Source organism: Leishmania mexicana, chromosome 30 (assembly GCF_000234665.1).
Source record: "Leishmania mexicana MHOM/GT/2001/U1103 complete genome, chromosome 30".
In the NCBI taxonomy this organism is placed as follows: Eukaryota; Euglenozoa; class Kinetoplastea; order Trypanosomatida; family Trypanosomatidae; genus Leishmania; species Leishmania mexicana.
In genome coordinates, this window is record NC_018334.1 from 480,510 (window position 1) to 494,171 (window position 13,662).

Genomic DNA, 13,662 nt, shown 5'->3' on the forward strand with positions numbered 1-13,662 from the left:
CTGAGAAAAGAGGTGACAAGACGGTAATAACAGCAAAGCAAAACACGCGCACACCAAAAAAAAGAAAAACGGGCGGAAGAAGGAGTTCGTTCGTGTCACTGTTCATGATTTCCTGTGCGTGTGTGTGTGCGTGCGTGTGTGTGTGCGTGTGTGTGTGTGTGTGTGTGTGTGTGTGTGCGTCCCTTCCAGCTCGGCACGTAGACAAAAACAAACGGAAAGGAAGAGAAGGGCAAAGCACACGTGAAGAAGAAAGGAGGGGGGAGGGGCGGTCCGGCCTCACTCTGGGCGGGTGGCGACTAAGATGCGGCACAAAAAAAGAAGACAAAAAAGAGGAGGGAGGAAAAGAGGGAGGGAGGGAGGGAAGGGGGGGGCACCACTCCTATCAACAAATACGCGCAGCCTTTTTTTTCCCTTTTTCCTTTTGCGACTCCTCCTCCTCCTCCTCCCCCCCTCCCTCCCTCCCTCGCATTTTCCGACGATTCGTGCTTCGACCATGATGTGTGTGTGCACGCGTGCACGTGGTTATCGGGTGACGACTCTCTCATGGAGAAAGGAAAAAGACCCGAGTCGTGATACTAGGAAGAGAATGGCGATGTGCACTAATATAGAGAGAGAGCGACACACAAGATGCTGGCCCCGTGGCGTTTCTGTACGCTGCGAAGCAAGCCTGTCCACAGCACCCTCAGTCCTATTCGATGAGATTCAGCAGAATGCCGCCCATCTTCGACTGGAACACCGGTGCAAACACAACGGAAATGATGGCCATGAGCTTGATGAGAATGTTGAGCGCCGGGCCAGAGGTATCCTTGAGCGGGTCGCCGACGGTGTCACCGATGACGGCGGCGCCGTGCTGCGGGGAGCCTTTGCCCTTGTTTTTGTCGCGCAGGCCACCCTGCTCAATATACTTCTTCGCGTTGTCCCACGCACCGCCGGTGTTGGAGGCGGAGATAGCCATCTGCACGCCTGACACAATCGCGCCGGGCAGCATACCGGCCAGAGTGTACTTCCCGAAGAGAATGCCCATCAGGATCGGGGACAGCATCACCAGCGCCGCTGGCGGAATCATCTGGTTCAGTGCAGCCTTAGTGGCAATGGCCACACAGCTCTCGTAGTCTGGCTCCTTGCGGCCCTCAGCCACCTCAGGATCATGGAACTGACGGCGAATTTCGTTCACCATGTCCATTGCCGCAACGCCGACAGACTTCATCGTCATTGCGGAGAACCAGTACGGCAGCATGGCGCCGAAGAGCAGGCCAGGCATCACGCGCGCGTCGAGGATGTTCACCACGGGGATCGCCACACGCGACACGTAGGCGCCGTAGAGTGCCAGCGCGACAAGCGTAGCCGAGCCAATGGCGAAGCCTTTGCCGATGGCAGCGGTTGTGTTGCCAGCCGCATCCAGCGCATCCGTGATCTCGCGAATCTCGTGACCCATGTGCGACATCTCCGCAATACCGCCGGCGTTATCGGAAATGGGGCCGTACGCGTCGATCGTCAGGGCGATGGACATCGTCGAGAGAATACCGAGCGCGGCGAGGGCAAAGCCGTATACGCTGCACATGCGGTAGGACACATAGATCGTCGTGCACATGGCGAGGATCGGGGGCACCACAGAAAGGTAACCGAGTGCCAGACCGTAGATGATGTTCGTAGCGGCACCTGTCTCGCATGCCTCCGCAATCTCCTGCACTGGGCGGTAGGCATTGGAGGTGTAGTACTCGGTTGTATAGCCGATGACAAGGCCAGACCAGAGACCGCACAAGACGCAGATGAGGGCGCCCCAGCGAGAACTCACCATGTCGCCCACGTTGAAGGTCGGCGGCAGCGCCACTTCCGTGAGGAGGATCAGCATCACCGTCGCGCCGACCGTCGACAACAGCAGCTGACGCTTCAGGGCCGGCTCGATGTCGTGAGAGCGGTGCACACCGCTATTTGTGGCACCTATAGTGGCCACTGCAATGCACACGAGCACACCGACGGCCGTGATGAGCAGCGGGTACATCATGAATGTGAAGGAGGCCGTCAGCTCAGCAGAGCCGGCCGCCACGACGAGTGCAGCGCATGACGCCTCGCCGAAGCTGCCAAAGAGGTCAGAGCCCATGCCAGCAATATCACCCACGTTATCACCGATGCAGTCGGCAATCACGCCAGGGTTGCGCGGGTCGTCCTCAGGGATATTGTTCTCCACCTTGCCCACAAGATCAGCGCCAACATCGGCAGCCTTGGTGTAGATGCCGCCACCGACACGACCGAAGCAGGCGATAGCCGACCCGCCAAGACCAAACGCCGCCACGCATTCGTACAGCTCCGGTATCGTAGTGACATCGCTGCCAAAGTACGCCGCCACAACCTTCACGGTGGCGAATAGCGCGAAGAGACCCATCGAGGTGAGCCCAAAGCCCATCGTGATGCCGCCGCGTAAGGCCGTCTGGAAGCCGAGCCTAAAACCACTGGACTGATCGCCGTCATCACCGCCAGAAGTCGCCATCACAGCCGTGCGCGCGTTCGTGTACACGGCAATGCGCATGCCGATCCAGCCTGCCCCCACTGACGTGACTGCACCCATCAGGAAAGCAAACAGAGAAAGGCTAGCGTTCATCCATGGCGACTGCGGTGGCATGTGGCCCTCCTGAGGCGAAGAGAGCGCGATGCCGAGAAGGAAGAAGATCAGTGTGCCGAAGCCAGACATGAACACAGCCATGTACTTATACTCGGACATCAAGAACGCTGTGGCACCTTCGGATATGCGAGTGTAAATCACGTATACGTTGCGCATCACCTCGTCCGTGAGATGGGCATTGCGCAGGCCCTGATCCTTACCAGGGGTAATCTTGATGAACGAGAGGGCGTACCACCAGTACATGGCAAAGGAGAAGCCCACTGCCGCCGCCACGAGGATCACAAAGGACGCTGTCCCAGCCGACATCAGCGGGCGTGCTAGCGGCGGCACTTGGATGTCACCCACATTCTTGCCCACGGCGTTCTTCGCTAAGTTAGTATTTACCGGCGTCACAAGCGAATTCAGTGGCTCCTTGGCCACAACAGCTACCGCGAGGAGAGCAACGGCAAGAGGGACAATCAAAAGCCTCCCAGCCATCTTTACGCCTGCTAAGAAGAAAGAGAGTCACAAATGGGTGTGCGGGGAATTCCTACGTCTTATATAGGGGAAGGGATACACGAGAAAGAGAAGAAAGGCGATATCTTACTGATCGAGAATACTGCGTTTGGCTGAGACGTAAGGGGAGAAAAGAAGGCAACAACAGACAGAGGAGTGATGCGCATGTGCAAAGAGTCGAAGAAAGGCAGCAGCGCAAGTTCTCTGGTCACGTCGACCACGAAGACATCCAGCGGTGTCACAGGAACATATGCAGCACTTATTTGGCGTTGCCAGTAAGACGGAATCCTTTGAAACTCGGTGATAGCGAGATGCGCGTTTTCGTTTTTTTTGCTCCTGTCCGCAGGTGCTCTGTTATACATCGAGGATTTCCACAAGAGACAGCGAAGAAAACGAACAGCAAAGAATGAAAAGAAAGTCTTCCATCCGCCACCAAAGCGAAGAGCACGCTGTTCGGTATTCTCTTTTTTAATGTTTTCCGGCGCGAGCGAAAACGCAAAGCGGCTCTTCTGAGACGGTAGCCACGCACACCCGACACATACACAGGCACCCGTTTGGTTCCTATGGCTGTCACAAACACCGCTGAATCGTTTTCCTTTCAAGAATGCCCCGCAACTCGCGTGTGGCGAGTGCAGAGAGAAGGGTTCCCTTCATCACTACTGTCTCGATGCAGGCCAGCGATGACACAAGCTCTTTGAGAGCAGGAAACGCAGCGTTTGTAAACGGGTTGTAAGACAAATCCAGGTGCACTAGGTTTGCGCCTGCCGGCCCTCGAATTGCGCGGCATAGGTCACCAATGTCATCACTCTCCAGGTCATTGTTGCAGACAGAGAGAGAAACGAGATGGTTGCCGTTGTACTGCAGCAGGTCCAGCACCGGACTCAGACCCTCCACGCCCACATAGTTGCTGGAGAGATCGAGAGTAGCGAAGTAGTCTGCAGCATTGTCACTGAGCTCGCGCACCACACTGGGGTTCGGACTCACACCATGGCATCGGCACGCTTGGCGGTAAACATCAGCGACAGGGGTTCCAGGTGAAAACTCTTTGACCGGCAGATCTGCCGTACTCTTTCGCGACTGCGCCAACACATCCATAACAGAGGAGCGCCGCCATGCAGTATCCGTAGAGCTGGTGCTTGCCGTCTGCAGTGGGACCGAGCTTCCAATGGCTCCTGCATAACGGCTTATAGAGCCGCAGAAACCCTTGTTGGCTAGGCTTGCCTTATTCGAAATGCTTGCCAGCGCTGCCTTCGCCCAGCACTCTGGTTGTGAGGCAGATGCTGCTTCAGCTGACTGTGCCTGACTGCGCTTTTCCTCTACTGCCTCATACCCGGTAGCACTCACCGCTTGGGCAAGTAACTCTACTCTCTTGAGTAACTGCTCGTCGGTATTGGCTAATGTTGCCGCGTCCTTTGCAGTGTCGCCTGTTTTGGTGGCGACTTGAGAGAGCTGCATACGGATTTGTTTGAGGGACTCAAACTGCTTGTCTGCCCGCATGGTCGAGTACATTGTCCCCAGCAAAACACCCCTCACGCGAACCGGTAGACACGGTAGCGTTTCGCGAATCTCAAGCGTCTTTTCCCACAGCTGTTTGCTGTAGCTAGTGCAGGCTTCACGGAAAAGTCGCATATTCCTCGCCTTCATTGTGGGGGAGTCTTTGAGTGAAAGCAGCGGACGAACCTCTTCCAGGAAGAAGCGCGTGGTCCGGTCGTTGTTGCGCACATCGAGATCTTTGAGAAACACATTTGGATACGGAGATTCACACCGAAAATTGCACTGTGCCATTGCCTGGATAAGCGATGCCTCATCCAGGCCAAGCTTTTGCTTCAGTCGATTCCAAAACAGCACCGTTTCCCCGGGGCTGCTTCTGCCGCACTCCACTGGTTTTTCTTGGGCAGCGGGCAGCTTCTTTGCTAGTGCAGGAGCATCATCGATGTCTGAGGTGGTGGTCTCAGAAGTCTTGTCAGCGCCACACCAGCTTTCCAATCGCCTCCCTTTATTGCCGGGTGCCCAGCCCAATACGGCTCGCTGTTCTTTGCGTTGCTCTGCCACAAGGTTTCGGACGCTCTCTTCAACGTCTCCAATGGGCGCTGCGACTGCAGCGATGCCGGAGAAGGCATCAACTCCCTCCGACATGGCAGTCAGCGCGAAAGCGTCTTCAGCCGAGACAGAGCGAGGTGTGTACGGCGACACTTGCGCAACCTGTACCATCGTTTTCGCTTCCATGCTGACCGGTAGGGTGGAGGTAGCTTTGCTTGAACAGCTGAGGGTGACGAATTCATCACTGGGGAAAGCAGAAGGCTCTATGATGCTTGGTGCTCCTGGGCTTGTCGTTGTAGCTTCTGCTAAAACCTTCTCAGCATAGGAGGACATCGAGCTGCGAAGAAACGCCAGACACTCTTCATGTCTGTCTGCAGCGACAGCTAAACTTGCCGCTGCTTGAGGGAATTGCTTCGCAAAGCGGGTATTAAGTGCTACACTTCTCGCGACGTCACCAAGTTGTGTCTGTAACGCTGAGGCCACATAATCAGCGATCTCGTTGGCGGTAAGGTTACCTGGCGTGCGGAAGAGCTGCAGCGTGTTGTTCGCCATACAGGCTTCAATGTTGGTGGAAATCGCGTGCGACACAACGGTGATGAGTTTTGATTCGATGGTGAGAGAGAGGTCGCAGACAGCAAGTGCGTAAGAGCTATTTACATCTTCCCAAGCGAGTCTTCGGAAACTGTCGATAAGAGTCTTGTGAACGTTGCAAAAAGAGTTAAAAAAGGCACTGTACATTGCCATGAAAAGCGTGCGCAGAGCTGTCAGTGGATGATCCACTATGTTCAACCACTCCTGGAACGATGGCTGCGCATGACACAGCTTGGGTTGAAGCTGAGTGACAAGCGCGTCGAGGTGCTGCAAAAACGGGTTTATTGCCCATTGTTTCACTGTTTGTTGAGTGCAGTATTGCTCAAGGCGCGGCGCAAATGATCTAGTGTCAATGGCAGCGTCTGTAGGAAGCTCAAGATTATGCGTCTCACATGGGACGCTGCACCAGTGTCCTGGGAGAAAAAAGAGAAGAGTTTCACGCAGAAACGCGTTGACTGAAATGAGCTGGCCGAGCTGCCCTGCCCAGAGGCTGATAAAGGTCATGCGTATATCTTTAGATGCAGCAATGTGGGGAGTTGGCGGCGCTAAATTGTCCTTGTGGTGCTTGGCATGCGTGGGCTGCGGAGCGGCAGCGCCAAAGCTGAGTACTGTCAGCCGCAAAAGCGTTTCGGCTTCCATCCTGATGAGGGGGCTGGGTGGATGAGTAGAGAATTACCGTAGAAGAAAGAGTAAGACAGTTGGTGGAGCAACAGGAAGGAAGAGTGGTACCAGGAAAGACAAGGTAGCCAGTGTACGAATCAAGAGTTTCTAAGCAGTGTGCAAGTGATTTCCACTGAGGATGACGCTTGCTGCGCTTTGGCAAAGTTGCTTTGTTTCCGTTCTAAAGTTCACTGCTGCTGCCATGCACGCGTCAGGGGTGCATGCATTTGAACAAAAAGCATCTCCACACTGCTTCTTGGTTTCAAGAACTCTTTAAAGCTCCCGATGACGGGGGGAGACCACAGTATGCTGTTCAGGGTTCGGCGCCTAAGACGCAGGGAAGTCACAGCGATTTATCGCTACCGATGCCTACGGTCAGGCCCTGGATGGCGCTGCGTCGGATCGAGCTGCGACAGTAAATATGCTTTCGCCACCCATGCAGTGGTCACGGTTTCAACGTGGGTCTAACGCGTCTCGCCCGGCGCTCGCGCTGCCTACCCCCCGGGGGTCACGGCCACCCCGGGCGGCGCGCCGGGTGGGGACCGGCCTGGCGGGGCGTGTGGGTAATGACTGAGGCCAGGCGGTGCCCAGACAACTGGGTCAGCTCACTGCCTCAACACGTATCCATCGCTGCTGCGCACCGCGTAAAGGGCGGCGGCAGGCAGATCAAGAGCTGGGTCTGATCTGCCTGCCGTGTGACGGGGGATGGGCACGTTTGTGAAGGAAAGGGTGTCTCACGGAATGCGCACACGAGGCCAACGAGAGGTTTTTCTCCTCTTACCACGGTGCATTTTGTTGAATGGCGAAAGAACATGCGACCAAGATGACGAAACGGAAGCTCAGGGAACCGCTCGCGGGGAGCAAAACCTTCGCTGAGCCCCCTCACCCCCTTCGAAAACGACGAGGAAGAGGTTAAGGTTATCGGCTAAGCGCTCTAGGGAGTGTCAGGTTCTGTTTCTGGTTTACAGCACGGCGCAGTTGGTCTAGTGGTAGAATTCTCGCCTGCCACGCGGGAGGCCCGGGTTCGATTCCCGGACTGCGCACACCCTTTTTCCCCACCACCCTTGGGTGGTGGGGGTGGGTGGAAAAAGTTTCCGATGCCGGGGATCGAACCCGGGTCTAGCGGGTGAGAGCCGCTTGTTCTATCCACTATACCACATCGGAACTGAAGGATAAAACGATAGCCGGCTAGGTGTGCTCTGCCGTAGCCGGGCCCATGCGCCAGGGGTGATGCCGCGGGTGGCGTGGGCAGTCGGCGAAGCCGCGCTTCACGGTGGCCAAGGGACACGGGCACGGGACAGGGGGAGGAGGAAGGGGGGTGGGGCAAGGGGAAGTGGATAGAAACTGCCGATGCATTCTTCATTTTACGGAGACCCATCCTCGTAAATGGAGCATGATTCAAATGTCACTGTACCCCCAGCCTGCCACACAACCATCGGCGTGGTGCAGAGCAGCGGTAGCTAGACGTCACCGCAATGAGCAAACTCGGTCATCTGAGAGCGCGTCCATCGCCCCAAGCTCCACCCACTGAAAAGGCTGTCCACTCCCGTCGTAGGGGAACTGACAAGGCATTGGGGAAGAAGAAAGCGCGAACCATGATGTTAACGATCTGAGCCGCTCCTTGTCGGGTGGCGCATCACTCTGTCACGCAGTTCAAGCGACCATCAGCATCAGGGCATCCTGCATGTTAGCGGCGCTGGTTGCGTCGGTGGGGCGAGCGTCTTTTTTTGTTTGTTTGTTCCTTCGTTCGGATCGAGGCAGATGTGCGCAGATAGTCATATTGACCCGCGAAAAAAAAAATCGGGAAGAACAAAATTTGGAGACACACACACACACACACCCACACGAAAAAAAAGGAAAAAAGGACGACGAGGGCGCGTGCAGCGCTGACACTTTTGGACGGGACAACAACACGGAAACGTCACTGCCTTATGGGGAGAGCGTGGATACAACAACAGCGACGGCAACAACGAAAACGAAAAGCCAAAAAAAAGGAAAACCAAAAATAATTAAATAAAAAGTCGTTGCGGCTCATGGGGTCATGCGGATATATTTTGCCATGGGGGTGCAAGCAAGCGCGAGAGATCCATAGGCTGGAGCGCACAGGAGTCGGGGCACAGTGCAGAGGAAGAGTTTCATGTGCGCCGGTTGCGCTTATCGGCGACAGCCCCCCCTCCCTCCCCACTCCACCTCACCGAAAAAAAAGGATATGAAAAATGCAGCGCGTCAGGCATCTGTGCCATGACTAGGGCGCCGTATCAGACCCCGCGTCCCAGCTGCGAAATAGGTGGAAAAACTGGAGAAGGAATGAGAAGTTGGTTACCGATGAAGAAAACCTGCGTTCCACAGTCACTGGCCATTGTATACCAGGGAGTATGATGTGCAGCCTCAACCCTGCAGTGCATCTCCGCCCGCACCGGGACGAGCACGGGGAGCCCTCATCTGTGGCCAAACACGCCGTCTCCAGTAGACCTGTAAAGCGCGATTGCGCGGAGGCAAAATGACGGAAGGTATGCAAACATGCCATACGATGGGCATGACATACAGTCCGCTGCTCTTCGTCTCCGCGTGCTCCCCTCGCGCGAGGTTGCCTCACTTTCGCACTGCTGCGAGAACACTGCAGAGCCCCTGTGAACGGCAGAGACTGGCTGGAGAGCTCGCGCGCATTCGATGAAGCACAAAAGAGGAGGCGCGAAAAAAAAGGGATCGCGAGAATAAAACGGAAACGAAAACGCCCGAGCGGGGAAACGACCGTCCTGGGACTGGAATGAGGTGGAAGGGCACATGGCAGAGCGAGAGAAGTAAATACGCCACGGGCCTCGCGTCTTGCCAACGACGCCGCCCGTCGCGCATACGCCACAGCAAAAAAAAAGTGATAAAAAACGAGAACACGCACCAACCCCACTAGTGGGGCATGATGTCAGTGGGCGCTAGTGTGTCGCGGTGGCGGTGACGCCGCTGACGGATGAGGTGGATGCTGGACTGCGATGGACTCCCGCGCCGCGCTTTTCGAGAGCGCACGCCAATTCGCTGACGTCCCCCTCATCTTCGTCTTCGTCCTCCTCGTCCTCCTCACACTCCTCGTCCTCCACCTCCTCCCAGTACCACTCGTCGCCGTTCTCATCCGTGTACACCTCGCCGTAGACGCCGTCCTCGCTGTCCACGTCGTCCTCGTCGATTCCGGCAGCCCGTGCCCACTCCTCCGCGCTCACACCTGCCGCCATCGCGGCTGCGCGGGCACGACGCTGCGCGTTTGTGTACCCAAACGTGTTCGCCAGTGGCCGGTGCATCTTGCTCCTATCCGGCGCGAAACGAAGGGTTGTCCCAAGGAAGATGCTAAAGGGGGCAGAGGGGGTGGAGGCCCTACTCTGCACCCCAGACGCCGAGTTCCGGCTCAGCGCCGTCCTCGAGCCTCGCACGTTCGAGTTCAACGGCAGCGAGGAAAAACTGGAGTCTATGGCAAAGCCGTACTGGTCTAGATTATCAGGCGAACTGAGGCTCTTATTCACGTGCGAGTCAGGAAGGATGCTGCTCGGCACGGACGACGTGACCTGGGCGACCGGGTGCGTGTTCGCTGCGATGTAGGGGTCAAAGGTAACGTGCGGTCGCGCGCCGCCGCCACCGATCTTCGCCGTGGTGGAGAGCTTCAGCATCGAGTACTCGGACTGCGGCTTCTGGTTCAGCGGCAGCACTTTTGTATCAGTGAGCGAGGACGGAATCGCCCCGCTGCCGCGCGGGATGCTGGCCGCCCTCACAACAACGTCCATGCTGCTCAGACTGTCCTCCTTGTCGAGGTAGAACACTATGGAGCTGCTGCTGCGGGCCCCGCGACGGGCGTCGAAGCCGGCAGGGTGGAAGCCCTCCAGCAGGTTGTCGTACTCCTCCTCGCTCTCATCATCACTGTTATCCTTCCATGCGAGGTCGAGCTGTGCGCTCAAAGGCGCCGCGACCGCTTCTGGCTTCGCTGCCGCCGGCGTCGGTGGGGTCTCTCTTAAGGGCTGGAAGGGCTTTGCGGAGCTGGGGGTCGCGGTCAAGTAGGCGTGGCCGTTTTCTCTCCGTGGCGAGGACACAAGCGAGGGTCCTCCATAGGATGTGCCCTGCTGCTTCACGGATGCGCTGGCGGGTGTTAGGATGGTGCGGGGCACCTGGTAAAAGTTGTCCTCATCCCCGTTCTCGTCTTCATCAACGTACGCACCGACTACGCGCTGGCGGCTTGCCGGCCGCACCGTGCGTACGTGTTTCGCTGACGACTTGCTCTGGTTGGGTATCGCGGATGTGACCTCCTCGTCTTTTCTCGCGTCAGTAGCCTTGTCAGCCGTCTTCCCAGACGCTGCGCCGAGCACATCCGCGACGCTCAGCGTCACACCTTCCGATACGCTGATGCTGACATCGTTTTGCCTCTCCGCCTTGACGGTAGCACTGCCGGCAGTGCCGTTGCGCGACGTCTCCGGCTTCTGTGGCTTCTGCTCTTTCTGTGACGACCCCTGCTGGGCTTGTACCACCTCGCCGGCGGGCGTGGGTGTGGCTGCGATGCGCTGCGGCGGCTTTGTGTTGAACTGCAGCGTGGACAGCATGCACGACCCGTAAAAGTCAAATCCGGCTGCCTCGTCGAGGAGAAGCGACATGCTTGAAGGCGTGTTCTTGTGCAGGTCCTGGCTCCCTGCGGCGGATGTAGCGACCGGATCCGGAGCGCAGGACAGCGGCGGCGGCGAGACTTCCGCCAGCCGCGGCTCTGAAGTCTGGTGGTGGTGGAGAGGTGGAGGCGATGGAATGTGTGGCGCCTGCGGTCGGGGCTTGATCGTCTCGCAACTGGACGGTCTAGGCGTCGCCGATGGCGCGCCTGCCTCCGACAGCAACCTCGCATCGTTGGCCCTCCCCTCCGCCGCGCACCCGCCGTTGCTGAAGCTGCAATGGCAGCCCGAGTCTGAGGGACCGTTCGGGGACACGGCACCAGAACCAGTTGCCACCGGGTCCTTCAAAGGCTGCACACTCACATCGCCCTTCTTGTCATGCCCAGGCAACGGCGAGGCGTGTTCGGTGCTTCTCGCCGAGGAACGAGCAGTTGACTTTCCATCGTCACTGCCAGACGGAGGCAGTCCGCTGAGCAGCACCGTGGCGCTGATGCTCAGCGACTGTTCGCTCGCCGAACGCACCCCGGGCGCGGCAGAGTGCACGTCCGGCGTATTACAGCGCACCTGCAGCAGGCGGCGGCCTTTGCGCATCTGCACCGACTCCCTCAAGTTCGACGGCGGCGGCGTGTGCGCGCGGCTGAGGAAGGACGGCGTGCGGCGCAGAGCTTCCTGCTGCTCCGTCGACAGAGTTGATGCGTGGCGATTCAGCGGACGCGGCACGTCATCTAAGCTGAGACTGAAGCTGCTGACGGCTTTGACCGTGGTGCGGGGCGTCGACGACCGGGTACTTGGGCACTGCGATCGACGCACCGAGGAGGGATTCTCAAGAGAGGCCATCACCTCAATCGAACTCTGTGTGCTGTGATTGCTGTGCATACTACTCGCGCGACGCGTGCTCTTCTGCAGAGTGCCGGCCGTTCCGCGGAGAGAACCCAACTCGTCCACGCTCATCGGGGGTGGGATGGGGACAACGTGGGCGATGACAGGGATGTTGCTCTTTGAGTTCGGCTGGCTGCCGACAACGCCGTCTGCGAACCCGGCGACCAGCTCGCGCCCCGTGTCGTGAGCGCTGCTTCCAGTGCATTCGCCGTTCCCCTGGCGCTCCTTGCAGAAGGGGTCGAGCGTCACCCCGCGGGTGCAACTGTTGCCCCCGCCCACACCTGCGGCTGCGTTGCCCTTGATGGGCGCTGCCATGGTGTCGTTGCTCAAGTTGCTGTTCGTTCTCGTGGAGATGGGTCCGCCAGAGACGCTGCGTACCCCTTCGTGTAAATTTTTGTGGCGCTTCAGGGCGCGAAAGGAAGATCCGGGCTGCTTCGGCACGGACTCCATAGCGGTGAAGACGGGGAAGGAGGTGGTTTTCGGCGGCAGAGGCTGCGGAGCGGGCGGAACAGCAGCCGGGGCGGCAAGACGCGACTTCAACAAAGCAGGCGTCTGTCCCTTTTCAGCACCGGTGGCGGTCATACTCGGCGGCGAGGGGACTGCCGTCCTATTGGGGAACCCTATTGGCGGTTTCTCGCCATTATACTCAGGCAGCGGCGACACGAAGTGGACGGAAGGCCTCCGCACTGTGCAGACCTCGGAGGGCGACAGCCGCGCCACAGGAGGCTGCTGTATCGGGGAGGTAAGATCCGACCGTGGAGTTGCTGGTGTGCTGTTCATCGTCGCGGACTTCGATGCCGGTGGATCGGTTGCAACAGACCTTCGAACTGACAATGCAGCGGTTGTGCCATGCACCGGAAAGCCGCTGCTGCCACTGGTCCGCCTGTTTGGGACGCCCGTTAAGGCACCACTGACTCGTTGAAGCTGTGGCATCGATACCTCGCCCGCTTTCTCGCATTCCAAGGCTTGCCGTTGCGCTTGTTGCTGCTGGGAGCCGCTGCTACTGACGCTGTCGACGTGCGATCGGCTGTTCGTGGACGGCGACTGAGGACTTTGAAGCGACAACGGGGGCGCACGATCCCCTGTGCTGGTGCGGTTGTTCGCGCCGCCTTGTCGATTCCGCGAGGGGGAGCTGGGAGAATGGCGCAAGTTAAGCGTGCCTGCCGTCTCGGCGCCGTCGCCAAAGGCATTCTTGTGGGAGTTATTCGGGTCCGGGAGCCCGCTCGTCGCCTTCTTAGGCGAGGCGGCATTCTTCTTCTTCGGTTTGGGAAAAGAGAATAGCTGCATGGCGAAGTGTCGTCAGCGACCCGCTTTTCCAATTCGCGTTCTGGCCGTTGGGCAGTGACCAGAGAAGCCGTACGACTCGCCAGGTCTGGGGGAGAAGTGGGGGCTGCGGGGCCCTGTCGCTGTGTGTACGTACCCACGAGGAAAAGGACGGCAAATGATGACGCGGTGTATCGGGCACCTGGGCAGAGTTCATGTTCAGCAGTAAGGCAGGCGACGAAGATGGGATATGCAGGAAAGGAAAACACAAGAGAGCAGCATCCGACCCACCCGTCCGGTGGGCGAGGCCGCGAAGGAAACAAGGAGTGAAGAGAGGACGTGCTGGTGCGGTCAGTGCGGGTGGAGACAGACAGACGCACGCAAGACCAGAGAGTGAGGAAGAAGATATAATGTACACTGGCGAATCAGAGCGAATCAGATGCAAAAAAAATGGCCACAACACCAAAGGAAAAAATGCCCCGC

General features: G+C 58.1%; 3 protein-coding genes across 3 annotated transcripts; all 3 read right to left on the reverse strand.

Moving 5' to 3' along the window:
* Nucleotides 1-688: 688 nt before the first annotated feature.
* Nucleotides 689-3,097, reverse strand: LMXM_30_1220 (putative vacuolar-type proton translocating pyrophosphatase 1; the record flags this gene model as incomplete). The annotated part of the gene is made up of 1 exon (XM_003877591.1): nt 689-3,097. The coding sequence occupies one exon, from the start codon at nt 3,095-3,097 to the stop codon at nt 689-691; it is 2,409 nt and encodes an 802-aa protein (XP_003877640.1).
* Nucleotides 3,098-3,685: 588 nt separating this feature from the next.
* LMXM_30_1230 (hypothetical protein, unknown function) lies at nt 3,686-6,385 on the reverse strand (the record flags this gene model as incomplete). The annotated part of the gene is made up of 1 exon (XM_003877592.1): nt 3,686-6,385. One exon carries the CDS (start codon nt 6,383-6,385, stop codon nt 3,686-3,688), a length of 2,700 nt encoding a protein of 899 aa, XP_003877641.1.
* Nucleotides 6,386-9,336: 2,951 nt separating this feature from the next.
* On the reverse strand, nt 9,337-13,203 carry LMXM_30_1240 (conserved hypothetical protein; the record flags this gene model as incomplete). The annotated part of the gene is made up of 1 exon (XM_003877593.1): nt 9,337-13,203. One exon carries the CDS (start codon nt 13,201-13,203, stop codon nt 9,337-9,339), a length of 3,867 nt encoding a protein of 1,288 aa, XP_003877642.1.
* Nucleotides 13,204-13,662: the final 459 nt, after the last annotated feature.